General features: G+C 48.0%; 1 protein-coding gene across 2 annotated transcripts in view; it reads left to right on the top strand.

Moving 5' to 3' along the window:
- The window catches only part of AKAP11 (A-kinase anchoring protein 11), an 89,913-nt gene extending 71,754 nt beyond the window's left edge, over nucleotides 1-18,159 (top strand). For both annotated transcript variants that reach the window (XM_077811922.1, XM_077811914.1), the window contains one exon: nucleotides 17,681-18,159. In XM_077811922.1, the coding sequence (XP_077668048.1) occupies nucleotides 17,681-18,143 (463 nt within the window). In that variant the 3' untranslated portion in view covers nucleotides 18,144-18,159. The remainder of the gene's footprint in view (nucleotides 1-17,680) is intronic.
- The last annotated feature ends 490 nt before the right edge of the window (nucleotides 18,160-18,649 follow it).

Below are 18,649 nucleotides of genomic sequence, written 5' to 3'. Positions count from 1 at the left end.
ACTGAGACGAGTAATGCCAGAACGAGGAGTAATGGTCTCAAGTTGCAGTGGGGGAGGTTTAGACTGGATATTAGGAAAAACTTTTTCACTAAGAGGGTGGTGAAACACTGGAATGCGTTGCCTAGGGAGGTGGTGGAATCTCCTTCCTTGGAAGTTTTTAAGGTCAGGCTTGACAAAGCCCTGGCTGGGATGATTTAACTGGGAATTGGTCCTGCTTCGAGCAGGGGATTGGACTAGATGACCTTCAGGGGTCCCTTCCAACCCTGATATTCTATGATTCTATGACTCCGCAGGCCTGGCTCGCTCGGGTGTACTACCCAGGCAGGGACCCCCTGGACTTGGTAGTGACAGCCCAAGGGACATGCTGGACTCCCTGCTGTTGTGGCAGTCCCAGCTTGTGGTTTGCGAATGCATCCCCTTTGCCGCCTCACAACCAGACCTGACGCTGGTGACAAATGCGTCAGACCACGGATCGGGGGCTCACCTGGGGGACCTCAGGACTCAGGGCTTGTGGTCCGGAGCAGAGCGGTCGCTCCATATCAATGTGAAGGAGCTCAGGGCAGTTCATTTCGCCTGCCAGACCTTTCACGCCACTCTGAATGGTCACAGCGTGACAGTTCTAACAGACAACGCTACTGCCATGTTTTATATAAACAAGCAGGGTGGGGCTCGTTCCTCACCGCTCTGTTGTGAGGCTCACCTCCTCTGGGACCTCTGCATAGCCCATGCAATTCACCTCGAGGTGTCCTATCTCCCGAGGGTACGAAACAAGCTGGCGGACTCCCTTAGCAGGTCGTACCGCATGCACGAGTGGACGCTCAGGGTGGACGTCGTGCTTTCGCTCTTCCGCAGGTGGGGGTTTCCCCGGGTAGATCGGTTTGCCACCAGGGCCAACATCCAGTGCCCGCGGTTCTGCTTGTTCCAGGGCCGCAGCCCAGGCTCGCTCGCAGACGTGTTTGCAATCCCGTGGAGAGGAAGCTTGATGTATGCCTTCCCCCTGCTTCCCATGGTGCAGAAGGTCCTACTCAAGGTGCGCAGGGACAGGGCAGCGGTGATCCTCATCGCCCCAGCCTGGGCCCGCCAGCACTGGTACACATCGCTCCTAGAGCTGTCAGTGGAGGGCCCAGTAGTCCTGCCCCTACACCAGGACCTCATTACACAGGACGGTGGGTGGCCTCTCCACCCTGACCTACAGTCACTGCACCTGACAGCGTGGAGGCTCTGGCTAAACACCCTGGAGAGCCAGAGCTCCCTTCCCGTACAGCAGATTCTGCTTGGCAGTAGAAAGCCCTCTACCAGGGCGGCCTATATGGCCAAGTGGAAAAGGTTCTCATGTTGGTGTGAACCCTGACATGTGCGGCCGTGCCAGGCCCTGGTGCAAGCCATCCTGGAGTACCTCCTGCACCTCAAGCAGCAAGGGCTCACTCAGAGTGCACCTGGCGGCCAACTCCACCTTCCATCCGGGGTTCTCAGGGGGCTCAGTGTTTTCCTACCCAATGGTGGGATGGTTCCTTAAAGGGTTGGAGAGGGTGTTCCCGTACTCCCGCCCCCCCCCCCCAGTCCCTCCATGGAACCTTAACCTGGTCCGCTCTAAATTAATGGGACCCCCCTTTCGAACCCCTCGCTTCCTGTTCTCTCCTCCACCTTTCTTGGAAGGTGGCATTTCTGGTTGCCATTACCTCAGCCAGAAGGGTGTCCGAACTGAGGGCCCTCACCTCTGAGTCACCGTATACAGTATTTCACAAGGACAAGGTACAGCTCTGGCCGCACCCCAAATTCCTCCTTAAGGTGGTCTCGCAATTCCATTTTGGCCAGGACATTTGTCTGCCGGTGTTCTTCCTGAAACCCCATACGGACCCGAGTCACCGCAGCTTGAACACCTTGGATGTGTGTTGAGCACTGGCGTTCTATTTGGAGCGCACCAAACCCTTTCGCAAATCTGCACAGCTGTTTTTGGCCATAGCCGAGAGGATAAAAGGCCTCCCAAGTGTTGGCACAGCAGATTTTGTCTTGGATGACAAGCTGCATCCGGGCGTGCTATGAGCTCGCAGGTGTTCCGGCTCCGATGGTCACAGCCCACTCGACCAGGGTGCAAGCGACTTTCACGGCATTCCTGGCACAGGTCCCAATCCAGGAGATCTGCAGAGCAGCCACCTGGTCCTCGGTGCACACCTTCACGACCCACTACGCGGTCAACCAGCAGGCTAGAGAGGATGCGGCAGTTGGCTGAGCGGTCCTCCAAGCAGTTGTTCTGTGACTCCTACCCTCCTCCAGAGGTAAGCTTGTGATTCACCTAATGTGGAATGGACATGAACAAGCAGTCGAAGAGGAAAAAACGGTTACTTACTTTCTCAAACTGTTCTTCAAGATGTGTTGTTCACGTCCATTCCACCACCCACCCTCCTACCCCTCTGTCGGAGTCGCCGGCAAGAAGGAACTGGAGGGGGTCGGGCTGGCAGGGGTATATATGCATGGCACAGTGGCACCACTCGGGGAGCCCTGCCGGCCCGACGGGAGCCGCTAAGGGAAAAAGTTTCCAACGCTTGTGCACGTGGCGCACGCACACCTAATGTGGAATGGACGTGAACAACACCTCTCGAAGAACAACAGTTATGAGAAAGTAAGTAACAGCTTTTTCCCCTGAGCCTGGGGACCCTCTCCAGCCCACCTTTGAGGAGCATGGCTGTGCCTAGAATTCTGGGATTAAAAACTGTCTTTTGTTCTTGCTGCTTCTTGCTTAGTGGCTACCACCACTGTTGGAGCCTTTACTGCCTTGGCGAGGTGCATAGCTTTGTCAAGTGCAGTACCTGTTGCTCCTTGCCACCCTGACCTGAGAGGGACAAAAGCTTTAACTGAGGAAGTACCTCATAAAAAAGAGCCATGATACCTCAGTCAGATCCAGGCCAGGGAGAACCCCAGTACATTGGCCACAGCTGCTGAGCATGAGCTCTGGTACAGAAGCCAGATCAGAAAACCTAAAGGCCCATTGTCTTGGTCTTCTCATGAGAGTAACGGGCAGTCTTACAGACAGGAGAGCTTCCTGGAGTCTGCTTCCTGGAGAAGGAGTCCTTCTCTGTCTCCTTCTAAGTTGGGTGAGTCTTCATGCACAGGTCCCAAATATCTGGTCTGCCGAAGTCTTCTAACCCTGGAGGAAAATCATGCTGAAGCAAAGCTCTAAGAGTACCAGCCTCACTACCAACTCTGGTGACGGCCAGGACCTCCAGCAAGCCGAAGGACCAACATTCACTGGTACCAACCAAGACCTCCAGACTGGACTCTCTCCAACAGTACTGGCCTGGCCCCTAAGGATCCACTGAGCACTTAGTCTGCTATGGCACTGGATCCAGCAGAACCAAAAACCAAACCCCCTTGTATCTGGGGACGGACTCAAATGTATGCCACCACAGAGGACGTCTTCACCTTCCTGGACCCACAATCTCCTCTACTTTCAGTCTTGTTTCTGAGAGACATTTTAACCCAAGAACAGGATACTACCACAAGGAAAAGGAGTTACTCATCTAGTCAAGCCAGAGTTTCGTTCCACTGGCGTCAGTAACACCGCCAGTGGTTTCAAAGTGGTCTCTGTGTTAGTCTTTAAGGTGCCACAAGTACTTCTCATTGTTTTTGCTGATACAGACTAACACATTTATTTGGGCATAAGCTTTCGTGGGTTAAAACTCACTTCATCAGATACAAATAAATGAATAAATAAATGTGTTAGTCTCTGAGGTGCCACAAGTACTCCTTGTTGTTAATACCACCAATGAAATCTGATCTGACCTTGTAGGCTGAATCCAGTGTCCAGGATGAACAATCATCTCCCAGGGAGATTAGTCTAGACAGGGTTTTTGAGAGTTTCCTTGACCGTCCAAGCAGGAGTACCCGACAAGGGATTGCTAGTGTCCAGTGCCTTGAGCCTCTCCCAACAAGCCTTTGACATGTTGTACTGGCCTATTGGGGTCTATGGAATCCTTATGCATGGCAACAATACCCGTACATTCTACTAGAGTCTCATTGCCCCTCTCCTGAGTAACAGCAACTGGCTCCACATGAATATGTGGAGGAGGAAAATCATGACCCAGATTTTCTGGGTGTATCATCTTCCTCACCTAGGGCTGTCAAGCAATTAAAAAATTAATCAGAATTAATTGTGTGATTAATCGCGCTGTTTTAAAGTGCTCACTTTATATTTATTTTTATTATAAATTATTGCACTGTAAAAATAAAAGAAATAGTATTTTTCTGTTCACTTAATACAAGTACTGTAGTGCAATCTCTTTATCATGAAAGTTGAACTTACAAGTATAGAATTATGTGTAAAAATAACTTCATTCAAAAATAAAACAAAGTAAAACTTTAGAGCCTACAAGTCCACTCAGTCCTACTTCTTGTTCAGCCAATCACTCAGACAAACAAGTTTGTTTACACTTACAGGAGATAATGCTTACAATGTCACCTGAAAGTGAGAACAGGTGTTTGCATGGCACTGTTGTAGCAGTGTTGCAAGATATTTACATACCAGATACGCTAAAGATTCACATGTCCCTTCGTGCTTCAGATGCCATTCCAGAGGACATGCATCCATGCTGATGATGGGTTCTGCTTGATAATGACCCAAAGCAGTGCAGACCAATGCATGTTCATTTTCATCATCTGACTCAGCAGCAGAAAGTTGATTTTCTTTTTTGGTTGTTCGGGTTCTGTAGTTTCCGCATCAGAGTATTGCTCGTTTAATACTTCAGAAATCATGCTCCAAACCCCATCCTGATCAGATTTTGGAAGGCACTTCAGATTCTTAAATTTTGGGTCAAGTGTTATAGCTGTCTTTAGAAATCTCACATTGGTACCTCCTTTGCGTTCAGTGAAAGTGTTCTTAAAACCAACAACATGCTGGGTCATCATCCGAGACTGCTATAACATGAAATATATGGCAGAATGTGGGTAAAACACAGAGAAGGAAACACAATTCTCCCCAACAAGTTCAGTCACAAATTTAATTAATACATTATTTTTTTAATGAGCGTCATCAGCATGGAAGCATGACCTCTGTAGTGGTGGCCAAAGCGTAAAGAGGCATATAAATGTTTAGTGTATCTGGCAAGTAAATACCTTGCAATGCTATCTACAAAAGTGCCATGCGAACATCTGTTCTCACTTTCAAGTGACGTAAATAAGAAGCGGGCAGCATTATCTCCCATAAATGTAAACAAACTTGTTTTTCTTCGTGATTGGCTGAACAAGAAGTAGGACTGTGTGGAATTGCAGGCTCTGAAGTTTTGCATTGTTTTGTTTTTGAGTGCAATTATACACAACAGATCTACATTTGTAAGTTGTGCTTTCATGATAAACAGATTGCACCACGGTACTTGTATGAGGTAAATTGAAAAATACATGACCTTATCATAAACAAACTAGGGAATGCATCCTAGATGGACCTACTATAAGGTGGGTGCATAAGTGGTTGGAAAGCCTTTCCCAGAAAGTAGTTATCAGTGGTTTACAGTCATGCTGGAAGGGCATAATGAATAGGGTCCCGCAGGGATCGGTTCTGGGTCCGGTTCTGTTCAATATCTTCATCAATGATTTAGGTAATGGCATAGAGAGTACACTTATAAAGTTTGCAGACAATATTACAGTGGGAGGGGTTGCAAGTGCTTTGGAGTATAGGATTAAAATTCAAAATCATAAAATATCAGGGTTGGAAGGGACCTCAGGAGGTCATCTAGTCCAACCCCCTGCTCAAAGCAGGACCAATCCCCAATTTTTGCCCCAGATACCAAATGGCCCCCTCCAGGGTTGAACTCACAACCCTGGGTTTAGCAGGCCAATGCTCAAATCACTGAGCTATCCCTCCCCCCCAGTCTGGACAAACTGAAGAAATGGTCTGAAGTAAATAGGATGAAATTCAATAAGGACAAATGCAAAGTACTTCACTTGCACACATACAAAATGGGAAATGACTGCCTAGGAAGGAGTACTGCAGAAAGGGATCAGGGGATTATAGTGGACCACAAGCTAAATATGAGTCAACAGTGCAACGCTGTTGCAAAAAAAGCAAACATCATTTTGGGATATATTAGCAGGAGTTTTGTAAGTAAGACACAAGAAGTCATTCTTCCGCTCTACTCCACACTGATTAGGCCTCAGCTGGAGTATTGTGTGCAGTTCTGGGCACCATATTTCAGGAAAGATGTGGACAAATTGGAGAAAGTCCAAAGAAGAGCAACAAAAAATGATTTAAGGTCTAGAAAACATGACCTATGAGGGAAGATTGAAAAAATTGGGTTTGTTTAGTCTGGAAAGAGAAGACTGAGAGGGGACATGATAACAGTTTACTAGTAGATAAAAGTTGTTACAAGGAGGAGGGAGAAAAATTATTGTTCTTAGTGTCTGAGGATAGGATAAAAAGCAATGGGCTTAAATTGTAGGAAGGGAGGTTTAGGTTAGACATTAGGAAAAACTTCCTAACTGTCAGGGTGGTTAAGGACTGGAATAAATTGCCCAGGGAGGTTTTGGAATCTCCATCATTGGAGATTTTTAAGAGCAGGTTAGACAAACACCTGTCAGGGATGGTCTAGATAATACTTAGTCCTGCCATGAGTGCAGGGGACTGGACTAGATGACCTCTCAAGGTTCCTTCCAGTCCTATGAGTCTATGAAATTAAGGTGCTCCGGGGCTGGGGGGGGGCTAGCTTGGGGTGGGGGCTGATGGCTGGGGAGGGGGCTCTGGCAGAGGGGCGTGGAAGTGGCAGGGCTGGGGGTTAGCTTCCACGTGCAGCCCATGGAGTCTAGATGCAGTTCTTGGTGTCTGTCCTTTTACATTGTGGTACCACTGAGCCCATGGGCCCTTTTGCTGGATGTAAACCTGTTTTACTTTTTCACCTATTTCCCCCCCCCGCACGTTTTTTTCCTCCATTCATCCCTCTGTAAATATTCTTCTTTGACTGACGGTTCCTGTATGTATACCAAATGTGGGTGTGCATGTGTGCCATGCGCCTGAAGCTTTTCAGTAGCAGTGTCCATTGACCCACATGGTTGTCTGATGTCGCAATGTGCTGGAGTATAAGAGGCTGTGCAGGGCAATGCGCCCTCAGTTCCCTCTTACCACACAGTCAGAGTCAGAATCCTTTCTTCACGCTCGTAGCCGCTATGAGAAAACAGTCCTTTGTAGATAGTTCTGCTTCTTTCTTTTTACTTCTGTAAATTAGTTAGCTAGTGTACATAATAGCCCTGTATGGGGCCCCCCTTGAGCCCTTCAGGGAATTATGCCCCACACTCTGGGGTTCAAGAACTGTGCCTCATGCCCTCACTTGTTCTCCGTGAATGACGAGCACATGCATTGTCTCTACTGTCTTGCTGCCCGCTGCAACATCCGCAAGTCCTTCCCGTCAAGGATCCATGATACTCATCTTCTGCACCTCTGCAAGTTCCTTATGGCGGAAGTGCTCCAGCCTTGTGTGGGATCTGATCCCGGATCGTCGGTACTGACAGTGCATGGCACCTCAACAGGGGTGAGCATTCTGTCCTCGGCCTCAGGCCTGGATCCACTGGCACTGCTGAGATGCGAGAAGGCAAGCACTCTCATGAACACCGCAGCATATCCCTATCGTGGACTGCTGCAATGCATCACATTTCCTCCCCAAGGCAGGCCTGGTCAGTTGAGACATCATATGATGACCCTACAGGGCCACCCCCTAAGGCCGGGGGCAAAGCAAAGTGGAAGTGAGACCCCCTGGCACCGCCAGTCCCTGCAATGGCCAAGGGTCATGATAGCCTGTGGGTGTGTGCCCCATGGCAGGATTTTTGAGGATCTGCTCCATGTACCCTGCCCTGGTTCGGCAGACAACGGGATGTGTCCTGGACACCGGGACGGACAGATTTGCTGGTCCCTACCACCCACCTTGAACTGCTGTACCCACTCTCACCGCTTCTCTCGGCCCTGCAGCCTCCAACACTGGTGGATTAGCCGCTCCTCCTCAGCTGCCACCCATCTCCGTTGGTCATGGTATCGCCTGCATTGATAGCTCCACCACTTCCAGAGGCTTCTTCAGACTCGGAGGGCTTCTTGGCAGAGAAGCTGTCCTTCTCCCCGGTCTTCCAGTGTAGTTTGGAATTCTGAGAGCCCACCTTGCCCGATGCACTAAGCTCTGGGCTCGCCTGGCTGGTATTCATATCCTTGTGGCCCACAGTACCATGGCACCACTGGTCCGCATGAGACACTTACCACCCACCAGCTGTACTCACCATTGGTGGCCTCACACCAGCCCCTCCATGGGCACAGATTGCCTGGACCCGGAGGAGGATCTGGAGCTTGACCCGGTACCGGCATTGCCACCAGTCCTGATGGCAGCCTCTTCCTCTCTGGATGATGTCCTGATCCCACCCACCCTCTCACCTCCTGACAACCACCACCAATACCAGGATGGCTGCTGGAAACATCTAACATTGCTTGCGTACAATGGCACTTTACAGCGCTGCAACTTTCTCGCTCAGGGGTGTGAAAAAACACCCCCTGAGTGCTGCAAGTTTCAGCCCGGTAACGTGCCAGTATAGAGAGTGCACCAACGCTGGGAGCTGCGCTCCTCATGGAGGTGGTTTTTTTAGAGCGTTGTGCTGCAACTACACAAGCCACCGTTAAAGCACTGCCGCAGCAGTGCTTTAATGTTGCCAGTGTAGACAAGCCCTAAGAAACAAAGACAAAAGTGGGGAGAAGAGCTGAGCCCAGGCTGGAAAAGGTGTCTGGCCAGTGAAAGAAATGCCTAAAACAACATTTAGGGTGAGAAATTACTGCTTGTAACCTGTTTCTTTAGTGTATTAAGCTTAGTTTGTGTGTTTGTTTTATTTGTTCAGTAATCTGCTTTGATCTGTTTGCTCTCCTTTATAATCACTTAAAATCTATCTTGTGTAGTTAATAAACTTGTTTTTGTTTTCTCTAAAACCAGTTTATGGAATTCATAATGGGGAGGGAGGGCAAAAAGTTGTGCATATCTTCCTTCACATGGAGGGAGGGGGCGAATTTCATGAGCTTATGCTATACAGTTCTCTGTGAAGCGCAAGACAATGCAATTTTGGGGGTGTGCACTTGAGTTCTGGGCAATTCCCTAGCTGAGTCTTCCCATGCAGAGCTGATTTAAGTGTCTGTGTATTTCTGCAACTGGGTGTGTCCCTACCTGTGTGTGTGCTGGAGGAGGCTTGAGTGTAAAGGAGCCCAGGTTGGTGGAATAGGTGGGCTTAGTGGTACCCCAGTAAATCAGGTGGCACAGGTGGCACAGGTGGCACCCCAGAGTGGGGGGTAACCTGTCACACCAGTGTCCTGTGCCCCTACACCCAAAAGGATGGAACACAGGTACTTTGTGCCAGTTAAGGGGGCAGACTTTCTGTTCTCCCCCTGCTCCCCCCGACCTTGCTGGTCATGCACATGGCCATGGAACAGGCACACCAGAACTCTGACACCTCCACCCCACCCCAGATGAGGTGGCGAAGCACCTGGACCTCATGGGCCAGAAAACTGTACTCCTCAGTGGCCTTCCAATTCCACGTCTCTAATTACCAAGCTTTTCTGGAGAAGTATGATTTTAACAATTATGCCAAGCTGGCAGCGTTCTTGGAGGACATCTCACAGGACAAGCACCAGTGGTTCCAGGTCCTGCTGGATAAAGGCCACCTGATGGCCAGGGTCAGCCTCCAAGCCATGGTAGATGTGGCAGACACATCCTCCTGCTCCCTCTCCACGGGAGTGGTGATGAGATGTGAAGCATGGTTCCAATCATCCAGTTTTCCCAGGGAGGTCCAATCCACCATCCAAGATCTTCCCTTTGATGAGGGAAAGTTGTTAGCCATGAAAATGGATGAAACCCTGCATTCACTGAAGGACTCCTGGGTGACCCTCCAGTCTCTCGGGATCCAGACCCCTGTCCTTGGCAACCTAAATCGCAGTTCTGTCCATGCCCCTACCGGACATACCAACCCACCTACACCAGGTACTGGGACCTGGCTTGCCAGTGCCTCCTACTCCTGGTCATTCAGCATGGAGGCCATCCACCTCTGGAAATGGTGTGTCTGCCACAACATCATACTCCATGTGGCGTACCTCCTGGGGGGTGCAGAACTCTCTAGCAGACACACTCAGTCAGACCTGGTACCTCAACAATGAAGGGGAACTCTATGACCCCACTCTCCGCTCCATCTGCCATTCCTGATGGGACCTCTCTGCCACCCATGCAAACTGCAAGTTCCCAGTCTATTGCTCCAGGGGGGCCAAGGGTTGGGACTCCAAGGCGACACTCTTCTTCCATGACATGACAGCCTCCAGTACGCTTTTTCCCCAGTTTCTCTCCTTCCCCAGTCCTCTGCAAGATCTGCCAAGACCAAGAGAGCACTACAGCGGTGCATAGACAATCCAGGAAGTTTTTGGAAAATGTAGGGGACAATTTCCTGGTGCAAGTGCTAGAGGAGCCAACTAGTGGGGGAGCTTTTCTTGACCTGCTGCTCACAAACCAGGGAGAATTAGTAGGGGAAGCAAAAGCGGATGGGAATCTGGGAGGCAGTGATCATGAGTTGGTCGAGTTCAGGATCCTGACACAGGGAAGAAAGGTAAGTAGCAGAATACGGACCCTGGACTTCAGGAAAGCAGACTTTGGCTCCCTCAGGGAACTGATGGGTAGGATCCCCTGGGGGAACAACATGAGGGGGAAAGGAGTCCAGGAGAGCTGGCTGTATTTCAAGGAATCCCTACTGAAGTTACAGGGACAAACCATCCCGATGTGTCGAAAGAATAGTAAATATGGCAGGCGACCAGCTTGGCTTAACGGTGAAATCCTTGCGGATCTTAAACATAAAAAAGAAGCTTACAAGAAGTGGAAGATTGGACAGATGACCAGGGAAGAGTATAAAAATATTGCTCGGGCATGTAGGAATGAAATCAGGAGGGCCAAATCACACCTGGAGCTGCAGCTAGCAAGAGATGTTAAGAGTAACAAGAAGGGTTTCTTCAGGTATGTTGGCAACAAGAAGAAAGCCAAGGAAAGTGTGGGCCCCTTACTGAATGAGGGAGGCAACCTAGTGACAGAGGATGTGGAAAAACCTAATGTACTCAATGCTTTCTTTGCCTCTGTCTTCACGAACAAGGTCAGCTCCCAGACTGCTGCGCTGGGCAACACAACATGGGGAGTAGGTGGCCAGCCCTCTGTGGAGAAAGAGGTGGTTAGGGACTATTTAGAAAAGCTGGATGTGCACGGGGGCCGGATGCGTTCCATCCGAGATTGCTAAAGGAATTGGCGGCTGTGATTGCAGAACCATTGGCCATTATCTTTGAAAACTCGTGGAGAACGGGGGGAGTCCTGGGTGACTGGAAAAAGGCTAATGTAGTGCCAATCTTTAAAAAAGGGAAGAAGGAGGATCCTGGGAACTACAGGCCAGTCAGCCTCACCTCAGTCCCCGGAAAAATCATGGAGCAGGTCCTCAAGGAATCTATCCTGAAGCATTTACATGAGAGGAAAGTGACCAGGAACAGTCAGCATAGATTCACCAAGGGAAGGTCATGCCTGACTAATCTAATCGCCTTCTATGATGAGATTACTGGTTCTGTGGATGAAGGGAAAGCAGTGGATGTATTGTTTCTTGACTTTAGCAAAGCTTTTGACACGGTCTCCCACAGTATTCTTGTCAGCAAGTTAAAGAAGTATGGGCTGGATTAATGCACTATAAGGTGGGTAGAACGTTGGCTAGATTGTCGGGCTCAACGGGTAGTGATCAATGGTTCCATGTCTAGTTGGCAGCCGGTATCAAGCGGAGTGCCCCAAGGGTCGGTCCTGGGGCCGGTTTTGTTCAATATCTTCATAAATGATCTGGAGGATGGTGTGGATTGCACTCTCAGCAAATTTGCGGATGATACTAAACTAGGAGGAGTGGTAGATACGGTGGCAGGTAGGGATAGGATACAGAAGGACCTAGACAAATTGGAGGATTGGGCCAAAAGAAATCTGATGAGGTTCAACAAGGATAAGTGCAGGGTCCCGCACTTAGGACGGAAGAATCCAATGCACCGCTACAGACTAGGGACCGAATGGCTAGGCAGCAGTTCTGCGGAAAAGGACCTAGGGGTGACAGTGGATGAGAAGCTGGATATGAGTCAACAGCCAAGAAGGCCAATGGCATTTTGGGATGTATAAGTAGGGGCATAGCCAGCAGATAGAGGGACGTGATCATCCCCCTCTATTCAACATTGGTGAGGCCTCATCTGGAGTACTGTGTCCAGTTTTGGGCCCCACACTACAAGAAGGATGTGGATAATTGGAGAGAGTCCAGCGAAGGGCAACAAAAATGATTAGGGGTCTGGAACACATGACTTATGAGGAGAGTCTGAGGGAACTGGGATTGTTTAGTCTGCAGAAGAGAAGAATGAGGGGGGATTTGATAGCTGCTTTCAACTACCTGAGAGGTGGTTCCAAAGAGGATGGTTCTAGACTATTCTCAGTGGTAGAAGATGACAGGACAAGGAGTAATGGTCTCAAGTTGCAGTGGGGGAGGTTTAGGTTGAATATTAGGAAAAACTTTTTCACTAGGAGGGTGGTGAAACACTGGAATGCGTTACCTAGGGAGGTGGTGGAATCTCCTTCCTTAGAAGTTTTTAAGGTCAGGCTTGACAAAGCTCTGGCTGGGATGATTTAATTGGGGATTGGTCCTGCTTTGAGCAGGGGGTTGGACTAGATGACCTCCTGAGGTCCTTTCCAACCCTGATATTCTATGATTCTATAAGCCAGGATCATCCTGATAGCCCCACATTGGCCCCAACAATTCTGGTTTCCTAATCTACTCAATCTTTCGGACATCAATCAGCCTTCCCATACTGTTGGACCTTCTCACCCAGGGCAACGGCAGAGTTCACACCCCAACCTGGGCCCGCTCCAATGGATGGCTTGGTTTTCAGTTGGGGCTTGCGGGTAGATAGTACTTTTTTGTCACCCATCTGCTGTATCCTTACACACAGTAGGTGGGAGTCTGTGAGGGAATGCTACACCATGAAATGGAAGCGCTTTACCACCTGGATGCAATGCCGCCACCTCTCCCTCCATGCCATCTCCATGACTGTTGTCCTAGACTACCTCCTGGAGCTCAAGAACTTGGGCCTCACATTCACCTCAATCTGCGTTCACCTCACAGCATTCAGTGGCTTCCTTCCCCCATGGATGGCCGGTGTTTACTCACCCTACCACTACCTGAGGGAACTGACAAACTGCTTCCCACTGGTCCTTACCCCTACTTTACCACCCCCCGCCCCAATCCCGGGACCTCAACCTCATGCTGTCTGCCCTCACCTGGCCTCCATTCAAACCACTAGTCACATGTTCCCTTGCCCACCTATCCATGAAGGTCCTCTTCCTGGTGGCCATCACTTCTGCCTGGCAGGTCAGCATACAGTTTTTCATAAAGACAAGGTCTCCCAGCGCCTTCACCCTAAGTTCTTCCCAAAAATCATTTCCGAGTTTCATCTCAACCAGTTCATCCATTTCCTGGTCTTCCATTCTAAACTGCATGCCACTCATGCGGACAGGACACTGCACTCCCTGGATGTATGCAGGGCACTAGCCTTCTCCTTGGACAGGACTTGAACATTTTGCACCTTCCCATGCCTCTTCGTAGCCATTGTGGAACAGTCAAGAGGGCAGGCCCTCTCCTTGCAGTGCACATCCAATTGAATCTCTAGGTGCATTACAGAAAGTTATGCAAAGCCGCCCAGCAGAATCACAGCACACTTCATGTGGGCACACACGACTACCTCCTTCTCTCTGGCAGATGTCCCCTGGCACAAGATCTGCCATGCGGCAACATGGCACTCCTTCCACACCTTCACAGCACACTATGCCATCGACCACGGCGGAGCCACAGACACGACCGTGGGACATGTCCTGAAGCAGGCCTTACCCATCATGTCCTCGCACCCACCTCTGACCTGATCACTGCTCTATACTCACCCGTGTTTGGAATACGTATAAGGAACATCACTCAAAGAAGGGAAGGAGGTTACTTACCTGTAACTGGAGGTTCTTTGAGATGTGTGGTCCCTGTATGTATTCCAATACCTGCCCACCATCCCCTCTGCTGTGGACACTCTATGCAGCAGTAAGAGGGGGACTGATGGCGTGTCGCCCTGCACTGCCTCTTATAACCTCGCATGGAGCATGTGGCGACGTAGGGTGGCTGTGTGGGTCAACGGACACTGCTGCTGGAAAACTTCTGGCTCTGGCGCATGCGCACCTGCGTTTGGAATACACACATCTCGAAGAACCTCCAGTTACCAATAAGTAACCTCCTCTTTCCCTTTCCTATATTTGTTGTACTATTCTGGGGTGCGTGTGTTTACTCAGGAATGGAGTTTGGAACAGGTGCCTCTGGGGTGGAAAGGAGTTCCCTTGCTCCGTTCCTTTTTTTGGCCAGAGCTTCCCCAAAGAGCAGATTCCATCTTGGCCATGAGGGTGCTATAGATACATCATGGTCTGTTTTGAGAGTGTTGGGTATCAGAGCACAGTGTTGCTATTAATGAAAGGTACAGAAAGAGAGTGTGGTAAATGTTAATCCCCTGCGCTCTCACTAAAATGGAAATGGTAGGCAGAGGAGGACGACAATGCAGTGTGTGTATATATTCTTGTGTCATGCCAAGGCACAAATCAAATGTAATGGTCTGGCTGGTGTGCTGCTGGTTCCTGCCACTGCATGGGATCAGTGTGAATTAATCAGTCAAACAGTGGTACTTGGATACCAGCTAACCAAGCAGTGATCATGGCACATCACATTTTTCTTAGTGTGGATGGCTACACCAATATCTTAATTTCTTGTTTTATGTGCATTAATTGTCATTACCCATTAGGAGTTTACATGTAAAGATCCAAGGGACAAAATCATATAGAGCTACATCATGGCTTTGGTTTGAGAAAAGGGCAGTAGACTGTTGTCTGAGAGTGAGTCTCCTCCCACTCTTCAGTACAGATCCATAATTTTTTTGAGATAAAGGGAGTAAACACTTGAGATAAAAATCATCATGTGAGTAGCAAACCCTCTTGCAAATATTACCACTCAGGAAAGCCACAGAAATGTTGTTTGTTAAATACTAGACCCACTCTGTTGATGGTGGTTTGCTGAACAGCCATGCGCTGCCCAGAGTGGAAAGTCTGCCATACTTTCCAAACTGTAGCTGTGATCGTCAATGGTTCCATAAGAAAGGCAGCCAGGCTTATGCACTGACTCAAGGTCATGCCACCACAACCTGTTTCATGACATCTGCCTGTTGTTATGGGTAGCATAGCATGGATTGCACTAGTTGGATAGTCTCCTCTAGAAAAGTGTCTGTCTGTATTTCATAAGCACCTTTAAACAGAGTGACTTTATTTGCATTGCACAGAGCCCTTTCTAAGTCTCCAGCAACAACACAAAATGACCGACTTTGAACTCTGGATTCAGCATCTTGTTCTGGTTGGCCAAATTTCATCCAGATGCTGAAAGTCAGAATTCTTTCCCTAGCTGAAACATACATGAGTCGCTGTCAGTTGTTTATAAATTAGCGAACAGTTTCAAAAAGAAAAGGAGTACTTGTGGCACCTTAGAGACTAACCAATTTATTTGAGCATAAGCTTAGTTTCAGTTTCTCAGTATATGCCAATGTATTAAATTAATATATAATAGTTGATGCAGTGTGTGCTTTTTGCCGGACTAACTAGTCAGAGTTTATTAGCTAGAAATGGACCATGTGCGGGTTTTGTGGACTTCCTGTTGTCATATTAACAATGAGGACAAGTGATTAATCATTTAACATATGTAGTGATGAGTCAGTGCCTCTGGCCCAGTTTTTAATCTGTCAGGATTTTCCATGTTCCATTTTTCTAGAATCGTGTGTGGTTTTCTACTAGTTCAACTTCAAGCTCATTGTTGGCAATTCCAAGCTACATTTGAGGGCATCAATTAATTGAAATTATGAGCTTTAAAATGCTATAATAAAATCTGGAAATTAGCCCAGTGCTCCCATTCCTCTTCTGAGGCGCACCAGTAGAAGTTTATGATACTTTGCATGCACTTTATTTGCCTGGATACAGTACATACAGTAACAAAGAACAATGATTATGATACAAATCAAAGACCTGAATCTTGCAAACATTTCCTATTTAAATCCTTACATTTAACTGTATCTTTAAGGAAGAACCCTGTTGGATTTCTCTGTTTGAGGACTGTTAGTGATTTTTTTAATGTATTTTAATCATTTATATGTACAGCAAGTGGCTTTTTCTTAAAAAAAAAAAAAAAAAAAAAAAAAGGGGGGGGGGTATCAATCATCTGAAGTATCTGAAATAATCCTAATCCTATGAACAGTGTTTAGGGAACCATATGGTATAGTTGTGATCTACAAATGAGCCAGGTGCTTTATTTTTTGACTATTACATGCTTATGTGCTTCATTTTTACTATCTTGTTGTCAGAGATGATAGTAAAACTTGGTTTATCACCAAATGTAAAGCCTACCTTTGAAATACCTACTTCATCTTGAAGACACATTCCTCTCCCTTTCCCCCTACATGCCAATAGGAGCAGCAGTCCCTGATTATAGGAAGATATTGGTTTGATAATAAATGTTATGACTAAGGATGTGATTTCTCTGCCAGATTCAGAAGAAAACACATTTGCCCAGACTCATAGATGACAGAGAATAAAATTGTGACATAGGCAAAATTATGTGTGGCATTGAATTTTGAGAGTAATTTTATCTTGTGGGGGCTCTCCCTAATGTTTAATGCTGCAGAAGAGAGTGGGAAGAGAACACAAATGAAATGTAGGTAAGGTCATTCATTATCTTATCTACAGACCCAAGCACCATACACAATACTCTGATTGCTGAAATGCATGGACATGGTTGACAGAAAAAGGCAATATTACTGAATTATAACAGAGGTAGTGAAACTAGGGAAATGTCTGGGACTTCAAAAGAGTAGACTATGCAGCTTATCTAAAGGGGAATGAAAGAAAGAAACTAGACAGCTTTGTTGTAAAGTTAATGATGAATAATCCTGCGTCTGGAGAGAGAAATGTGCATATTTTGACTAACGAAGATAAGCTTCCTGTTACACAACCAATGTAAAACCAAAGAAGCACATAGATCACTGTTGGTGGAGCGAACCATTTGATAAATAATCCGCCTCTGTTTGGTGAATGCTGGGTCACACAACCACGCTTTCCCAAATATGCCCTGGTTGTGGTTGGAAGGGATCACCCTATATTGCAGCCAGCATTTTAAAAAAAGGGGGGGCGATGCTTCCTGCTTGTCTCCCTTCCACCCCAACCCGGTGCTGCTTTTGTAACAATCCAAGTATTTGCGGGGCTTTACGCTGGTGCCTGTCCTCAAGCACCATCCAGGTTGCTATGGGAAAGGGGGTTGTGCTGAGGTTGGTACCAATGATCCTACAAAAGCTGCAGCACAAGACCTCTCATCCATGCCTTGTGGCCTTACTCACCATGGCTGTAGCAGCAAATCAACTCTTGCAGTAGCCAGCGGTTGTGACTATGTTGTGGCTTGTAGGGAAGTGCATTGAGGGGTGTTTCTTTTATAAAAAAAATTAACCTTGCGCCAGAAACAATGTATGCACTGTCAATGCTACCCTTGTGCTTTGTATTCTTTGCCGCTGAAACCTTGTCTGTAGGCACATCCAACACACCGGGACAGAGACAAGATGGAAAAAGAAGACTCGGGAGGACATGTTCAATGAGTTAAAGCATGCCTCTGAGAGTGACAAGACGGAGCTCAGCGCATGGAGGATTACACTGTTGGAGAGCTTGCACAATGACCCTGAGGACAGGAGAGCACGCAGGGAACACGAGCGTGACACGCAGGAAGAGATGGTGCGGATTATGAGGGAGCAAACGGACATGTTGAGGCATCTGGCTGAGGTTCAAGAAAGGCAGGTGAATGCTAGAGTCCTGTTGCAGCCTATGGTGAACCTGCTGCCATCAACACCAAGCTCCACATCCTCCTCTCCCAGATGTCCTAGGATGCGGGGGTGGGGGAAAAGTCCAGTATCCCTTGCACTCAACTCCAGGGGAGGGTACAAGGACCAGAAGACACCCATTCCCACACCTTTGATTGTTATTGAAGTGCAATTGTAAGTGAGCTGGCCTTGTTTTCCCCCTTGCCCCCCAGTGTTATCAGCCCCTTAACCCCAGGTTATTTTACTTTTCTTTGCTGCCTCTCAGTGTTTGTGAACATAATAAAAATTAATGGACTGAGGTGAAAAGGCTCTTTATTCATTCAGCACACTATGGTTAGTGGGGGTGTAGTTTACAGGGGAGTACATGCAATGAAGGGGACAGTTTGGTAAGGAACAGCACACATAAGTGTCATAATACTGTGGGTCATTGATGAAACTAGTTTTCAAAGCCTTATGGAGATGCAGTGCACCTTGATGTGCTCTTCTTATTGCCCTGGTGCCTGGCTACTCAAAATTGGCTGCCAGGCGATCTGCCTCCATCCCTCACCAGACCCTTTTCTCCCTTTGTTTCACAGATATTACGGAGCACACAGCATGCAGCAACAACAATGGGGATATTGCTTTCACTGAGGTCTAACCTAGTAAGCAAACTACGCCAGCAGGCTTTTAAATGTTCAAAGGCAC

Source organism: Eretmochelys imbricata, chromosome 1 (genome assembly GCF_965152235.1).
Source record: "Eretmochelys imbricata isolate rEreImb1 chromosome 1, rEreImb1.hap1, whole genome shotgun sequence".
Classification (NCBI taxonomy): Eukaryota; Metazoa; Chordata; order Testudines; family Cheloniidae; genus Eretmochelys; species Eretmochelys imbricata.
This window is presented reverse-complemented; position numbering and strand designations above follow the sequence as displayed.